General features: G+C 41.0%; 1 protein-coding gene across 2 annotated transcripts in view; it reads left to right on the top strand.

Moving 5' to 3' along the window:
- The first annotated feature begins 5,578 nt into the window (after positions 1-5,578).
- Positions 5,579-15,283, top strand: part of FBLN5 (fibulin 5) — a 45,320-nt gene continuing 35,615 nt past the window's right edge. The window contains exons 1-4 of one of the 2 annotated variants that reach the window (XM_031066266.1): positions 5,579-6,024; positions 8,098-8,152; positions 10,586-10,637; positions 11,906-12,148. In XM_031066266.1, coding sequence (XP_030922126.1) covers positions 5,933-6,024; positions 8,098-8,152; positions 10,586-10,637; positions 11,906-12,148 — 442 coding nt within the window. In that variant the 5' untranslated portion in view covers positions 5,579-5,932. The remainder of the gene's footprint in view (positions 6,025-8,097; positions 8,153-10,585; positions 10,638-11,905; positions 12,149-15,283) is intronic. The other variant, XM_031066268.1, reaches the window with a different exon arrangement.

Genomic DNA, 15,283 nt, shown 5'->3' with positions numbered 1-15,283 from the left:
TGAACATTCAAACACCCCTGTTGAGAGATGGCATTTCCACAGACTTGTTTGGGTTTATTCAGAACCTGAAGTGTTTTAATGGAAAACACAGAATATGCTCAATGCTACTGTGGCTGATCTTTTGCTCTGAATCAAAACAAAGTGAATTGCCAAAGCAGAATAAAAAGGAGAAAGGATGCCCAACTAAATCGGATTTTATAAGAAACCAACCCCAAACACAAAACCCACCTAAAATATAAGTTCCATGTGCTGGAATAAAGTACCTGGGAGCTGAGGAAGCACAGAGGAAGCTGATGTTTTACTGGCACTGATGCCCAGCAGCCAGGGAAAGCTGCCAGGTTTACCAGTAAAGGTGAACCACTGTCTCCAGTCAGCTGCTCCAAGGTGCCACCTGATCCTGCCAGACTTGCCCAGTGTGGCACTTGTGTTAGTAAAGGGCTTGGGAAACTGCAAAAGACTCAGCAGTCCTGAGGCATTTTACCATAAAATAAATCAGTCCTGAATATTTCTAAGGAGGGTTTTAGTACATACTTCTAACTGTCTGGTCTTAATTGGAGCCCAATGGTTTATATATCCCAGGCACTTGTGAAGACTGAATGTTGGCTTGCTGAAACAGTGAAACAGACTTTAGTCTTGGTCCAGAAGTATTAAGAGTTTTAGGTCTTTATTTATGGAAGGTCATTATTAGCTGAAACGGGCCATAAAGAATTTATGCTTGCTGTTAAAAGGAGCTGGTAAACATTTTGTCACAAGATTAAAGAGCATTGTTTTCAACCACATTGTCTAGACCATTTGACAAAAATGCAGAGAAGGCTGCAGCCCAGTTTATGTACATGTCAATCTTATAAAATAAACAAAAACAAACTAAAATATCTGTCTAGTTTCAGGCAATATGTGAACTGCAGTTACCAGAGCTATGCTTAGATTCAACAGAAAAAGAAGTAAAATATGAACAGTGGGCTGGGGCGCCTTGTTCTTGGATACTCAGAGCAACCAAGGGGGAGATGGGAGTTCTCAAGTGCATCTTTTGTCTTTAGGGAGACGATGATGTTCCATACACTTTTTACAGGAAAATATTTTAAAAGTACAAATGTCAGTCATCTAAGGATTGAAAACTCAAGAAGAATGTTGGAGGGTGTTGGAAACCACTACCATGAATAATTATTACTCTCTGCTGAGAGTCATCCCATACACCAAAAACGCTGTGAAAAGATCTGGTTTTTTCCTGAGAAAGTTACAGTAATAATTTAGTTTGCTTGTTTACCTTACTTTTATTGGGTTAAAAAACCCTGAACAACACTGAAGAATTCTTCCAAGAATATTACTCTTTTTTGCCTCAGGCATCTTCTTAGACTGTCCTAGAAAGTACTACAGCTAAACAGATGGTCATGAACCACAAACCTGATCTCACTAAAGGGAATATTCCCGAAATGGTTCAGTCTTACAGTAGATGCAGTTCACGGGGCTGTTTTAAACTGTTTGGGTTTTGGTAGGTACCTGCTAGATCCTAATACTCCTTATCCAAAGGGACAAGTTATGTTTTCGAAGCAGTAAAGTGGAGTCAGATATTAGTCCATGTTTAGAGTAGCTGCATTTCAGAATGGGTTTTCCACTGGTGATCTCTATCCTGAGAGAAGCTGGCTGTTAGAAACTGGTATCAGAGTGACCACAGACCTGTAAAGAGAGTACAGCTATGGAGTGGTGTGGTTTAACCCCAGCTGAAGCCAGGACAAAGACGCAGTTACAGTAAACCAAGGATTTTAAGGTTTATTCCATGTGCTTGGGCACTGTGAGACCACGTGGGACAACACTGCAGGGGGCTCAGCACGCTGCTCTTTGGGAGCAATGATATCAGCAGTGTGCTGTGCCCAAAGGAACACGTGCCTCAGACAGACAGGAGACATCCCTGCACAGGAGGAAGGAAGGGGTGTTGTATTGGCTCTGTTTTGCATGGATATCTCATGCAGGTGGGAACTGTTGAGGCAGCTGAGCCCCAAGAGATGGCAGCACAACAGGAACTGTTACATTTTCTCCTTCTTAAAAATTGTACTGTGAGCTGCAGATCAACCCACCCCAACATCTCAGGAATCCTACATTCCCAGTACATTTTAATTAGCACTACTGATGTCTTTACAATTACATACTATGTTAATTTTCACTGTTAATTCTAGCTTATGTTATGTTTGGCTAGGAAAGGAAAATATGTGTAGCACTGTGCTTTTGAGCATCTGGCCTGAGCCATCTGGAACAGGTTATTTCATCAGTCATGTTATGAGATGGTAATTATAATTCAGACACTGAGCAAAGCAGACCTCAGCTGATAATCTAAGGTAGTCTTTGGAAAATTATAGGCAACCCTCCCCCAACACCTGGGGTTTGCAACTGAGATTCTTTCCTGGGAGGTGAAAGAAATGAGCTCTACTCTTTCTCAGGCAGAATTAGGGTTTGAGACCGTGTTTCCTATGTGGTGCTATTCAAGGGGCAGTAGGGTGAAATGTGTATATGTCAAATCACTGCCTGTGTTGAAACATCAACATGTGACAATATCAAAATCTTGCTTACTTGGCAATCTCCAGGAACACTTAGATCAATCTCCACATCAGGCAAAAGCTCGACTTGTGAATCTCACAGAGCTTAGATGCTATCAAAATGCAGTTGTTTCTGCAAGTGCCAAGCAGTTTTGCTCTGTTTTACCAATTTTGCTCGTAAAAGCATTTGGTTCCATAAGATTTGGTACGAGCAAAATTAATGTTTTTAGTGTCTATAGCTTGGACATGCAGGGCCTAAAGTGTCAGTTATTGGAAAATTTCTTTAATGAATTTAAGTCTCTGTGGCTGGGTAAAAGATGTCTATGACTTGGCATGTTGAATGACTTCGGGCTCACAGATCTACCACCATACAGACTTGTATGCTTTGACTCTTCTCACAGTTTGAAAATTTTCTTGAAAATGTTCAGAGTGGGGTAATTTTAAAAAACGACAAGAACATCCAAGAAGGGTACTTCACAGATGTGTTTCTGGAGAAATGTAAGAACAAAATCAGAGTTTAAAAAAGAGATGAAATGTTGTGAAACTCAGAGGAAGAAGACTTGTTTCTGCAAGGAAGATTTTCTGTTCAGGGATGCTAAGTGTAATTAACTGTTCCTAAATTCCCTGATCTATTTACAGCTTTTGTCTTAGCATTTAGAATCAGTCAGATTATGTTCTGCAGTGCTGAGGGCTCCTGTTCATCCAATGCTGTGCTTTATCTGCAGGAGCATAGCTCAATTCACATGTGCAAAGAGAGTAAAGTAATACAATACATTTTATGTCCCCCTTACTATAATATATATTACGCAATTTTCAAAATCCAAGTCTTAATTGGAGATATGGTTTCAACCCTAGCTATGCACAAAGCAAACTTTGAGAACATAATTATTTAACAGAGCCCCATTTTATACTGGGGACAGTTCTGCACCTCCTCATGAAGACAATGGCAGTGTCAAGGTAATCTAAATAAAGTAATGGATTTTATAACACAGAGGGCTATTTGAGACCATTGAAGTGAGAGCACCACTACACATGAAGTTTAGCCAACATATTAAGCATGAATGCTGAAGGTGTCAGCACAGTGTGTTGAAAGATGCATCAAATTGTTAATTTTTATAGAGTGAAAAAAAGGGGGCTTATGCACCACAAAATCCTTCCTTTGTACAGCCCTTCATACAAAACAGAGTTGTGAAAAGGCTGTGGCTGCATCTTATTGTTTTGTGACTGATGGTAGTTACAGAAAGGTACTGCAGAAATTCCCCTTAGCCACAACATCAAATCCTTTTATTTTGGAAAGAAAAACAGTCACCAAGCTGTAAACTAGCCCAGGTTGTGGTTTGGTATACTTTTGAATACTCTGGTTTTTATCCACTCCAGCTGTCAGATGGAGACAGGAAAAATCAAAACATTTGTACAGTATTTCTTCTTAAGGGAGCCCCTTAGGTGGTGAGATCTGGATTCACCTCCCGTCTCCAGGGCTAGAGCACCTCTGCCAGTTGGCTGATGGACCAGAACTCTGAGGCAACTATTTGGGAGCAGACTGGCGCTGCACTCATACAGTGATTCTGGCATGCATGCAATGATTTTACCATGTGATTCTAGAAAAATTCAGTGGATTAGCAAGTGAAGTATTATCAGATGAAGCAAGCTCTTCATCCACAAAACTGGATGCACAGAGCATTTGCTTTCCTGTAAAGCTGTTTCTCATTGCTTCAGTAGATTTTTCACACTTCTAACATACAGTAAGCACTGCTACCCTTAGATCTCTTAGCTCTCCAGGTCATTGAGTGTATTGAGAAACTCTGGTGGCATCGAGCAGTGAGAATGCTCACTGTTAAACATTTGCCACAATGAAAATTTTCCTGGTCTTTGTTTTCTATCCTCTCTTGCCTGTTTTCTGATCCATGACAAAACTTCACAACATGCCCAGCAGCTTCTTCAGAAGTCCCCTGTGCGAGTTTTTGTTAGGCTTTTGGGAACGTTATTAGAAGTAGCTAAATTGGTTCTTGTTCATCTGCCAATGTATAGACACTGTTTGAATGATTCCAGGTGAGTGTTTAATTTTCCATGCAGTGCAAGTGATGCAAGCAAGTCGCTGAGAGATAAACTGTCAGAAATGGCCTGGAGCCTCTGCTGCTGTCATTTTTGAAAGGTAATTTGGACAATTACAGCCAGTTAACAAGATACAGAGGTCTCGAGCTTCCCTTTGGCTCCAGTACAACTTGTGGGGGCTCAGCACCTCTAAAGCAGCTCAGTCCTTGTATCTCAAGCAGGATATCGAGGCTTAGAGGCAAATTTTATTATTATCTGTTGTATCAACTGTAGTTCTGTTTCTCAATCTGTTACTCAGAGATGTATAATAGTTTCAGGTTCCTTAGAAATAAAGGGTTTTCTCAAATGGGACACTCAACAGAAATTCAAAAAGTAGTTGTTTAATGTCCATATCTGTCTTTAATTTCAGTGTTCATCTTTGGATCCACTGTGATCTTGGCTGCATCTGATTGCTTACCTTTCACATCCCATAAATGTTCTTCTTGACCTACTAAAGCTCTGCCTGTGGCAAAGTTGCAAAACACCTGAAAAAGTACTTTATTTCCTTCCTCTTCAGTCATAACTGGAGATCTGCAAGTTATGCTTTTCCTGAAGAAATATTTCATATCATAAACTGCTCCCTTAAGCATGGGGGTCAGTTTAAAAAGAGCCAGTGTTTGCAGACAAGCCATTTGTTTTCCTTTGAATGTTTAATTTGTTTATTCCTGTTTCCAAATAATCCCCAAGCAATATAGTTCCTGTAGCTGTGATCATCATGAATTTGAGTTATTCACCTCCCAGAGGGTCAGACCTTTCATCAGTATGCCATTGGCACAGAGAAGTGAGTGTTGCATATTCATTGTCCAGGACAAACCAGCTAGAGGGCCTCCAAAAAACCCTGACTTTTTTTTGTTCTCAGAGCAAGGAAAACAATCCCTTCCCTTCTCCAGTCCCTTGATAAGGGTTTCTGTCCAATAACGGTGCTCTCTGCTCTGAGGCACATTTAACTGTTAAGCTTGCAGCGGGAGAGGCTTTCCTTCAAGCTGTTAGTGTTTTATCCTGGCAGGCTCCTCGAGGTTGTTGTGAGGAGTCTAGCCAGTTGGTGAGCTTTGTAATCTAAACCAGCTGTCCCAGGCTGAGGCCCCCATTTGCATTGTTTAACATACTTAGAAAATGAAGTGTTCATTTTTAACATTCCTCCTCCAATTGGTTTAATGCTGAATTACAGAAGAGAACTAAGCAAAACCAGGTGCTTTCTCTGTATTCTCTCCAGTGTCTGAGGAGGTACAGACGGCTCCCGATCTTCTCCATTACTTGCCATTTCATTCTTTGGACTATAAATGACAGAGGAACTGAAGTGCTAGCAGAGGGTAATGTTTGGAAAACTTTCTAGTTATTCATCAGCGCAGACTCTGGGTTTTTTCCACCTTTCCCCAACGGTTTTGGACATGCAAGGATTAAGAAGGTAAGTGGTATGCATGAAACTTCTTTGCTTACTGACGGGAAACCTGCTTGTGGAAAATAGCTGTGGCAGGGACATGTTATGCCAATCCACTTGCAAAAGCCATTTGCAAAGAGATGGGATCTCAATGGTCAGAGGTGGGGAAAGCCGATCTGCCTGTTATTAAAGCTGTGCTGTCTCTGACGCGTTCCTTCTTGATCTGTGCTTATACTCTGCGCATCTGCGGGAGTGCTGAACTGCAGTGGCCACGATCCCGCTGGCTACAGTGATTGATTGAAGTTAATTAGTTACTATTGCAGAAGTTAATTGCTGGTTTAAAATATTTTGCCTGCTGGGCAAGCTACTGTGACCAGCTGCATGTAGTGTTGATAGGTTGTGCTGTATGTCTGTTAATAATTCTTGAGGGGATTTTAGATCTAAAGTAACGAGCAAATTGAGATCGTGGGTGCAGACAGAACACATATGAGGCAGTAAGGTCACTCCCCCACCAAAAGGAAAGAATATATCATCTTGTAGCAAAGGAAACTAAAGACTGTCTAAAAATGTTTGAGTTTTGTCTGGCTGTTTTATGGGGGATTTTGTTATCGTGCACTGTCCTGCAGCAATGTGCAGCACAGCCCAGTTGCTGCATATGTCAGTATTCTCCTATAACCTGTTGTATTCCCTCCCAATGCTTTTCTCACTCTATGCAAAGCAAGTATGCAGTCTTTATAGAAGTGTACACTTTAAAATCTCTTCAAAAAGATCTAAGGAATCAATAAATTAAGTGCAAGCCTAAATGGACAAAACTGTAGTTTGAATGCTTTACATTGGACTCTAAGGAAAACTCAGTGCAGAATTTGCCTTGTCACTCAAAAGTTGCCAACTAGCACAATCTGTCTCCACAGCACTATGAACAACAATTTTAGGGTTTTATGTTTACTTTTCAGAGCTTGTCAAATTTGTTGTAATGTGTTGGTCATTGTGTGTGGTTTTGTCTGATCCATTTGTAGGTCTTGCTCAGCAGTTCAGTTTGCACTCTGGAAATCAGGGACAGCTCTAGGAGAGAAAGTTGGCAGCTCACATGGGTAGCAGAACTAAGGCTACCTAAAATATCCCCTGCTTCCTGTACTAGTTTTGTGGGAATGTATTGCATTCAATTGCCATTTAGAATTACAATCCAAGATAAGGTGTGGGTCTAATGGTACTAGGAAGTTTTATATAAATCAGCAGCAAAAGACTGAAATCCACAGGACCTAGAAAAAAGTAATTTCTGACTGTGCTTTCATGGTTTTCTATCTGTTAGTAAATATTTGGAGGTGGAAGGTTACTTGACCACAATTCTTATGCTCCAGGTAAGGAGCTCCAAAAATAGGTGTAGGGCTCTTTTAGTGAGGGAGCCTCATCTTTCAGTTGCAGTGGAGAGAGACCCAGTAGGGAGCAGTAGATGTGAAGATGATGTACCTGGGGAAGGCTCCATTGAAGATAACAGCTTCTGGTAGCTGCTGACCTGGCACAGTGTGTCTCCTTCAAGACTGAGCAAAGGGACAGAATCTGGCCCCAAGCAAATGGATTCATCTCAGATAGAGCATCTGGGGATGAAATGCGGTTTAGCGGTTGGAGCAGCTGGCTTGGATTCAGGACCTCCTGCGTGACATGTCTGCAGCCCTGCCAACATTTCAAGCTGTGGGTTTAGGCAGGGCCTTGCTTGGGTTTACCCATCTGTAAAACGTGCACAGTGTGCAAGAGAAGATTTCATTTTTGCAAAAGAAAGGTGTCAGAGAGGGGAAAAACTGCTTTATTGAATATTGCACACTTGTTCATTTTACAGCTGCTGCATGGGGTGTCATAAAAATCAGATTAGTCCATAGACATGCACAGTCTGGTTTCAATCCCAGTACCATGAGGGTCACTGGTCTGAGACCTGAATCTGGCCCACAGTTATATTACTCCTTCTCCAAAGGCCAAATTCATGTTAGCAAAACTGTGGAATACACTGAAGTGTCACTAGAAATTAATTTGTCCATGTGTATTTAATTCTATGTAACAAGCCTGGATATCTGAAGGTTTTCAGCCTATTTTCTATGCACATTACAGGATACTGACTGCTTTCACACTGGCTATCTGCCTTTCAAGCCCTGGAAAAGCACAGGTGAGAGGTGCATGCCGAGATGTGTGTACTGGTTTGTACTGAAGTGCTATATGGCATGAAACTTAACTGGCTAGCAGGTGGATAGGAAGCTCTGTGGTCTGGGGTTTACATGGAAAGGAAGTTGTGTGGTCTAAGGGTTTAGAAGGGAGAACTTCAAGCCAGCAGTATTCTGGAGTTGAGCATGGATTGAGCTTATTGACTCATCCTTGCCAGCTCAGCATAATATCCCTGTAGAAACCTGGACCTCACTGAGAATCTGATTCTGCCTCTAAACTGAACACTTCTGGAACAGGAAATAAGAAAAACTATGCCCTGAAACCAGAGACCGCTCAGTTCTATTGTGAGAAACATCCATATTTGGAGAATTCATTCATAGAAATACATCTTTTCTGTGTATAGCAGGATCAAGTCTTAAGACTGTTTCATTTTGGACTGTGATCCTGAATGACTGCATCCCAGTTTTCATTTTCACTTATGCCCAAACCCATTTCTGTTCAAGAGGGTGGATGGAAGTAAAGCAGTCCAGTTCTTGAAATAGCAGAATCATTAGTTCTTTGTGTGCTCAGGCTCCAAGTAACTTTAAATCAGGAAAAACTGTTCCTAAAGGCATGTTGTTTGGATTTCTAGTTAATAGTCCAGATATATTTAGTATCCAGAGCTGGGGTTCTAAATACCTTTGCCAAAAGCCTCTGAAATGTAGTTGTTTTTCTTCTATTACATTGAAAATTTCCTGCACAGGTCATGCTTATTGATCTTTTTGTGATTATTGGATCTGTATGGGAAATGCTTTTCATGCCCCTGGAGAATTTTTGGGATATCTCTAAGGGTTTGTTTTTATAATTTAAAAAATATTGTTTACCTTAGAATTTTTATAAAAACATCTTGTAACAGAAATTGATTTTTGAAGTTGCTTTGAAAAAGCAACTTGAAGCTGAAACGACAGCAATCAGTTCTTTCTGAAGATACTGAAACTGGTCATTTTGGCAATATTGGAATATTTTCTAGAATAAAGTTCTAGAAAGTTGTAGAAACCAGTCCTACAGTAGTTTCAGTGTTTCTGAATCATCATTTTTTGACCAAATATTTTGTTAACAACTCTTTGAACTTTTCCAGCTAACCTAGGTGTAGTGTATGTACACAAAAAGGAGAACAAAAGATAGAATACAAACATACATTCTTTAAAACATGAAGATGGGAGATTATACATTCTCCCGTTAGAATATCTTGGGTTTCCACAACATGTTACAAAAACATCTTGGAATGCCAAAACAAATGAAGGCAGAATTCCTCCATACTTGTCTGACACTTCTGGGCTTTTGTGTATTCATATGTGCAAGTAGCAGGCGCAGTCCAAACAGTGCCATGTGTTTCACTTCAGTCCTGTTCCTGAATCCTGTAATGACCCACTTCCACTGACTCACCCCTCTAACCCTTTGTCTCCCATCTACAACTTACTACTTTTCCAAACATCAATTAAGTGCTTTACTCTTCCACTCATTTCTTCCATAAAGTCCCAAAAAAAGTGTCTTTATCATTAAGAAACAAAAAAAAAAGGAAGAATCTTGAACACACTCCATCCCTCTGCCCTCTGGTGGCTTCAGTGGTTCCTGTTTCCTGGATATCTCTTGCTTACATTGCCTAGTACAACCCATTTACTGGAAGATCCTGTGCTTGTGTCAATTGCTTTGCCCCTTGTTAAATAGCTGGAGGCCCAGTCAAAAACTAGGAAGAGCAGAAAATCATTTTAACAGGCTTTGAAACCATTATCACCAGGAATTTCACCAATTTAGAGATGCTAAGGTCACTGAGGAGGTACTGAAGACTCAAGGCTGCAGCCCTGATAACAACCAACAGAATACGAAGGAACAAAGCTTCCAGTAACCTTGAATGCCTATAATGTGTTGTATAAAGACTTATTCTCTAAAAACAACAAGGTGTGGTGGAAAGGAAGAGCCTTATTTTTTTAAGCTTGTTATGTTTCAACTGTGGCTCTGGATCAGTCAATGCCTGACATGTTTTGTGCTGAATGGGCTGTCAGGGGAGCTTCAGAGCCTGCGGGAGATGTAACAAGGACCTTCAAGATGAACCCCCCTGTTCTGGCAAAACCAAGACCCCAAACTAGAAGACTGTAATTCTGTGCTAAGAACCCATAACACACTGTACCCCTGTACTCATAACACATTGGTGACCCCTGGGCAGAGGAACAGCCTGACACTGCCATCCCCTGAGGGTGCCACTCCTGAGCTAAGGGGCTGGGACCTGTGCTGAGGCCTCAGGGTCATGGCTTGCTGACTGTCCTCTGGGGAAGGAGCTTTATTTTGGTGTACTGTACCCTCCTGAACAGTTGTACTAATCATAATAATCCAGATGAGCATTTGACTCTGCAAATCTCTCATTCACCATCATCAAGTGTTCTTTTTTCTCTCATTTTAGCAGCAATGCACTAATGGGTTTGACCTGGACCGTGCCTCTGGGCAATGCTTAGGTAGGACTTCAATTAATCAATACATTTAAATTTGGGTTCAAAAATTCTGAATTTATTGAGTTAACATTGTGGTGCTCTTACTATGTTTTAGATGAAAAGATCTTACTGTGTGACAAAGATGTGTGTTTGCATACATGTATATACAAAAAATATGTGTATATATAAATATGCGTATCTTTACATAGCATTGGTCTTTGACACTGTTGAGATACTAGCAGCCTGTCAGGGCTACTCAAACAACAATGATGCATTTTGATAGGAGCTCAGTGTAGCTGCCGAAGGATGAGGGCTGTTCACCCTCCTTCTCTTTCTCCTTCAAACTCAGGATTTATTGTCTTTGTTGCCTGTCTCCACCTGCAGGCTCAAATAAAGTCTTCCATTCTCAGAAACTGAAACTCCAAGTAAACTGAGCTGACATAGTGTAAGGAAATCTGCACTTTGCCCAGTAGCATCTTTTTGTCAATGGCATTCACTCTCCAGGGCAGCATCTTACACATGCCATAAAGTCATCCAAACAGAAAGGGAAAAACCTGCAGCAGACTGTTTGTCCTGCCATAGCCTACTGTTTCTGTGGCCCAAGAACCAGGGGAATGCTCAATTTGGCTAAACCAGTTATATCTTTCTAAATTTAATTCAGCTACAATCTCAACCAAAGCAAGAAAGAGGCCTGAACTGTGTCCCCAGATCCGAACATCCCTAACTCGGAGGGAGGGAACTTGAGACTTCCAAAGCAGGATCCAAATTTCACAGCTGGGCAGACCAAACCATCACTTTCTGAAATCCTGATCTGCATGTTGTGGTTTGGACAGACCCTCCAGCAGGAACAGGCAGTAGCATGCTGCAACCATGCGTAAATCAGTGTTTAAACTAAACTTCTATGGAACAGCAAAGCAGGCCTTGTCCTCTCCCTCTAGAGTACTCATAGTATTAGAGGATAGAGGGATAATATACATCATATTATATCCTCTAATACTATGAGTATTAGAGGATATAGTACTCATAGTATTAGAGGATATAGTATGAGTACTCTAGAGTAGTTTTACTACTGTAATAGTATGAGTAGATCACAGGATACATTGAACATAAGAGATGTTTTCTGTTTTAGTACGATCTAACTTCAAAGTGAGGCTCCACAAGGAAGGGTTGGCCATTTGATGGAGAATATAATTTTTTTTTTTTGCAATGTTATGCAAAAAACACATGAACTATTTTTTGGTAGGTCCCATTAAGGAACAATCACTCTCTAAACTTTTGCAATTTCATTGCAGATATTGATGAATGTCGAACCATTCCTGAGGCCTGCAGAGGAGACATGGTGTGTGTGAACCAGAACGGGGGCTATCTGTGCGTGCCCCGCACAAACCCCGTGTACCGCTCGCCCTACCTGAGCCCCTACTCCAACGTGTACCCACCGCCCCCAGCCCCCGGCCCCGTCCCCAACTACCCCACTGCCACCCGGCACCTCATCTGCCGCTTCGGCTTCCAGCTGGATGAAAACAACCAGTGTGCTGGTAAGCACTGCAAATCCTTCTTCTAGATTTCCATTTATGCTAAAGCTTGTCTGACATTGCAGAAACAATTGTCCCGCAGCTAATGCAGCAGTCAAGTATTTTGAAGTCAAATTTTTTTTAAGGATACAAGCTGTACATTTCATACCATTATTCCATGCGAACTAAGATGTTGCCATCTTATTTCAAAAGTTCCATACCTTCTCAGTAATTTCTCATGCACAGCTCTTCACAGCAGAATCAACAAACTCCATCTCTCTCCTCACCCAGCTAACCCACTCTTTTGTAGCACTCGTCTTCTTATTGGACACAGCTGTGGCCTATTAAGGGCAGGTCTGTTCCTAATCTTTGGTGATTAGTACAGCTGCAACTCCTCAGGTGTGAGATTACCTTCTGCACTATCTTTATTTTCTTACATTCTATCCCTCCACACTAAGATATGACTCAGTCCTATTATTTAAGCAGGAAAGCCATTTTTCATGAAAGAAGTAATGTTTTTATGAGATAAACACCCATCTGATGGCAGGTGATTTGTCAGTGCATCAAAAGAATGCCTTTTATGCTTATGATCCTGTCCATGAGAAAGTGGCCCTCCATTTGAAGTGTTAGGTGGGGCCTGGGGAAACTTCATTCCTCTCTTGGCTGTATGTGAGCTGGTCTATGACAAGAAAAAAAAAAAAGCCTAAACCAGAGAAGCCATGATCTTTCAACAGAGAATTTTGCCTCTCTTTAGACTAAGGAACAGCACTTCAAAACTGCTGCAGAAAAACACAAGAGCTAAAACTGACTTGTCTGTTGGGCTTATTCTGCCCTATTGTCTGAAATTTCTGGAAGGACTTGGTTGCAGATGATGCACTTTCTTTGTTTCCCTACTGAGGAGACCACAAGAACTTCACAGGAGCTTTGAAAGTCTAAAGTTAAATTCAGCTAACATTTGGGACACATTTTTTATATTTGAATCATTGTCCTTTCCAAGGTGGGAAAAACATATTTTATAACCAGCACTCACAGTAATATCAACTGGAAAATTTAAAAAAAAAAAATCATAAACTCTGGGGTTTTTTAAGAGTTCTTAAATCCTGGGATCACTGAAGAGTTTGATGTAAAAGTAAGCATTTTTGCTATCTGATTCTTTAAAAATAGCCTTTGGTCCATTTCATCTTAGTAAATTGATCAACCTGTTATTTTATCTACTGATTTGTAGATTTCCAGGAGCATTTTCATTTTGCTCACTTTGCTTTAGATGATTCAGGAAATGGGGTAGTTAGTAGAAAAGAAGTGCTGAAATGAAAGTGGAAATGAAACCTCTGAATTATACTGTCTGGTCTGCTCCATGCAAACCAGAATAATCAAAACAGGAAGATTTAGGGAACTTTTACAGTGAACTTTCCAGCCTCCAAAGGGCACGTATGTTCCTATTTATGCTAGCAGAGATGGGAGAACTTATACTTTTTTCAGTCAGGCTGTTCACTTCAGTCATTTTTACTTTCAAATATTTGGGATTTAATTGTAAAGAAAGTTTGGTGATGGGAGACATTAATGAGAATGCATGGGAAAGGACAGGCTGCCATTTGAGCACCACAGCAAGCTGGGAGTAGTTTTTGTAAGTCTACATCAGGTTTGAATTTGGGTAGATGATGTGACAAAGGAAGAAAAACAAAACTAAAAGAGAACGAGACCTGTCAGGGGTCTCTGCTGGGTTAGATTTTATTTATTTTTTATTTAGTGAAATTCTCTGGAAATATTCACTATCTTGATCCAGTATTTATTGTTGTATCTGTGTGTGTTTTGTATCTGTGTGCCCCAGGATGGAAAGTGTGGCCACCAAAGGGAGTGATTTGGAGCAGGTCTCACTGTGGTGATGGTAGAAAGGCCTGATCCCAAGACTGATGTTTCCAAGATTCCTGGAGCAGTTAACAAGGTTATGTGTAGTGCCATTCTTGAAGTCCTTGGAGGCAAGACATCAGGGAACCTTGACAGAGTCCTCAGGAGCAACCAAAATTTTACCAGGTCATTCAAGAAAGTCTGACCGACAGGATCATGGCATCCATAAGCCAATTATAAGCATCACTCATGTTAATGGTATTCCAGTTGCTCTGTGCTTACCTCCTTGTCCATATTCAGCATGTTCTTAGGATACAAAGCACTCCAAGGGCTAATTGTGTGATGGAATGGTTGAAAAGAATGAGCTAGAAGTAATTTTGCTCAGTAGCTGAGCCACTATGTAAGAGGTTTGTTATGTTGGTGTTCAGACACAATCCTCTAGCACCTTCTTTTCCAAATAAAATTAGTCAAAGGTATTTCCATCAGAGATAATGAGATTTTCTGCTATTGACTGCAGGGGAACCAGAGCTATTCTCATGCCAATGTGTCTGAGCACTCTGCAGATTTTAACAGAGTACACATTTTTGTCTGGTCAGATATGGGGTTACAGATCAGGGTCACATTTTCTACTGCTAGGACAGCAGAAATCTTTACTTTCACTTTGAATGTCAGTCAAAACAGCTTATTAAATACAGGAGCATTTTCTGGGAGATTGGGAGATTTATAGCCTCAGCTTTGAAGCACTGAGGTTGTTCAAGAGACTTCCAAAGTGAAGCAGGACAAAAATTTGATCTGAAAGTTGTGTGAGTTTTAACAAGCTCTTTCTATTTTTTTTTTCCTACCACTATACAAAATGTAGGGAGGCTGCAAGAAGGTTGCTCTGTCCCAGTCTGGCACCTGGCCTGACTGCCAAGGCCCCACATTCCTTGGCTCTCAAGGAAATGTGCACCCCTAGCTGTTCACATAACATTCTCCCTCGTGGGGCTGATACATTTCCATGCAGCAAAAAAAGAGATATAATCCATTCTTCTCCCTTTCAAGCTTTTTGGCCTCATCCTTTCTGGCCTGGATGGTCACAGACAGTGGTTAAGTGTCCACAATGCTTCCCTATCCTGGTCACCACTCAGTTTTGCCAAAATTCTTTCATCTCCAGATCTTCTCCTTTATGAAAACAAATCTTTTCCTGGCTCAAGTGCCTCTCAAAGACACCTGTCTGTGATGGCTTTGCCCAGTCCAATGTCTTCTGTGTTCTGCAGAAGTACCTGTAGCCATTTGTGGTAGCAGACAGAGAAATGTTCTAATGATAATTACTGC

Source organism: Geospiza fortis, unplaced genomic scaffold (genome assembly GCF_000277835.1).
Source record: "Geospiza fortis unplaced genomic scaffold, GeoFor_1.0 scaffold23, whole genome shotgun sequence".
In the NCBI taxonomy this organism is placed as follows: Eukaryota; Metazoa; Chordata; class Aves; order Passeriformes; family Thraupidae; genus Geospiza; species Geospiza fortis.
Note: the sequence above shows the minus strand (reverse complement) of the source record. Positions and strands in the feature narration are given on the sequence as shown.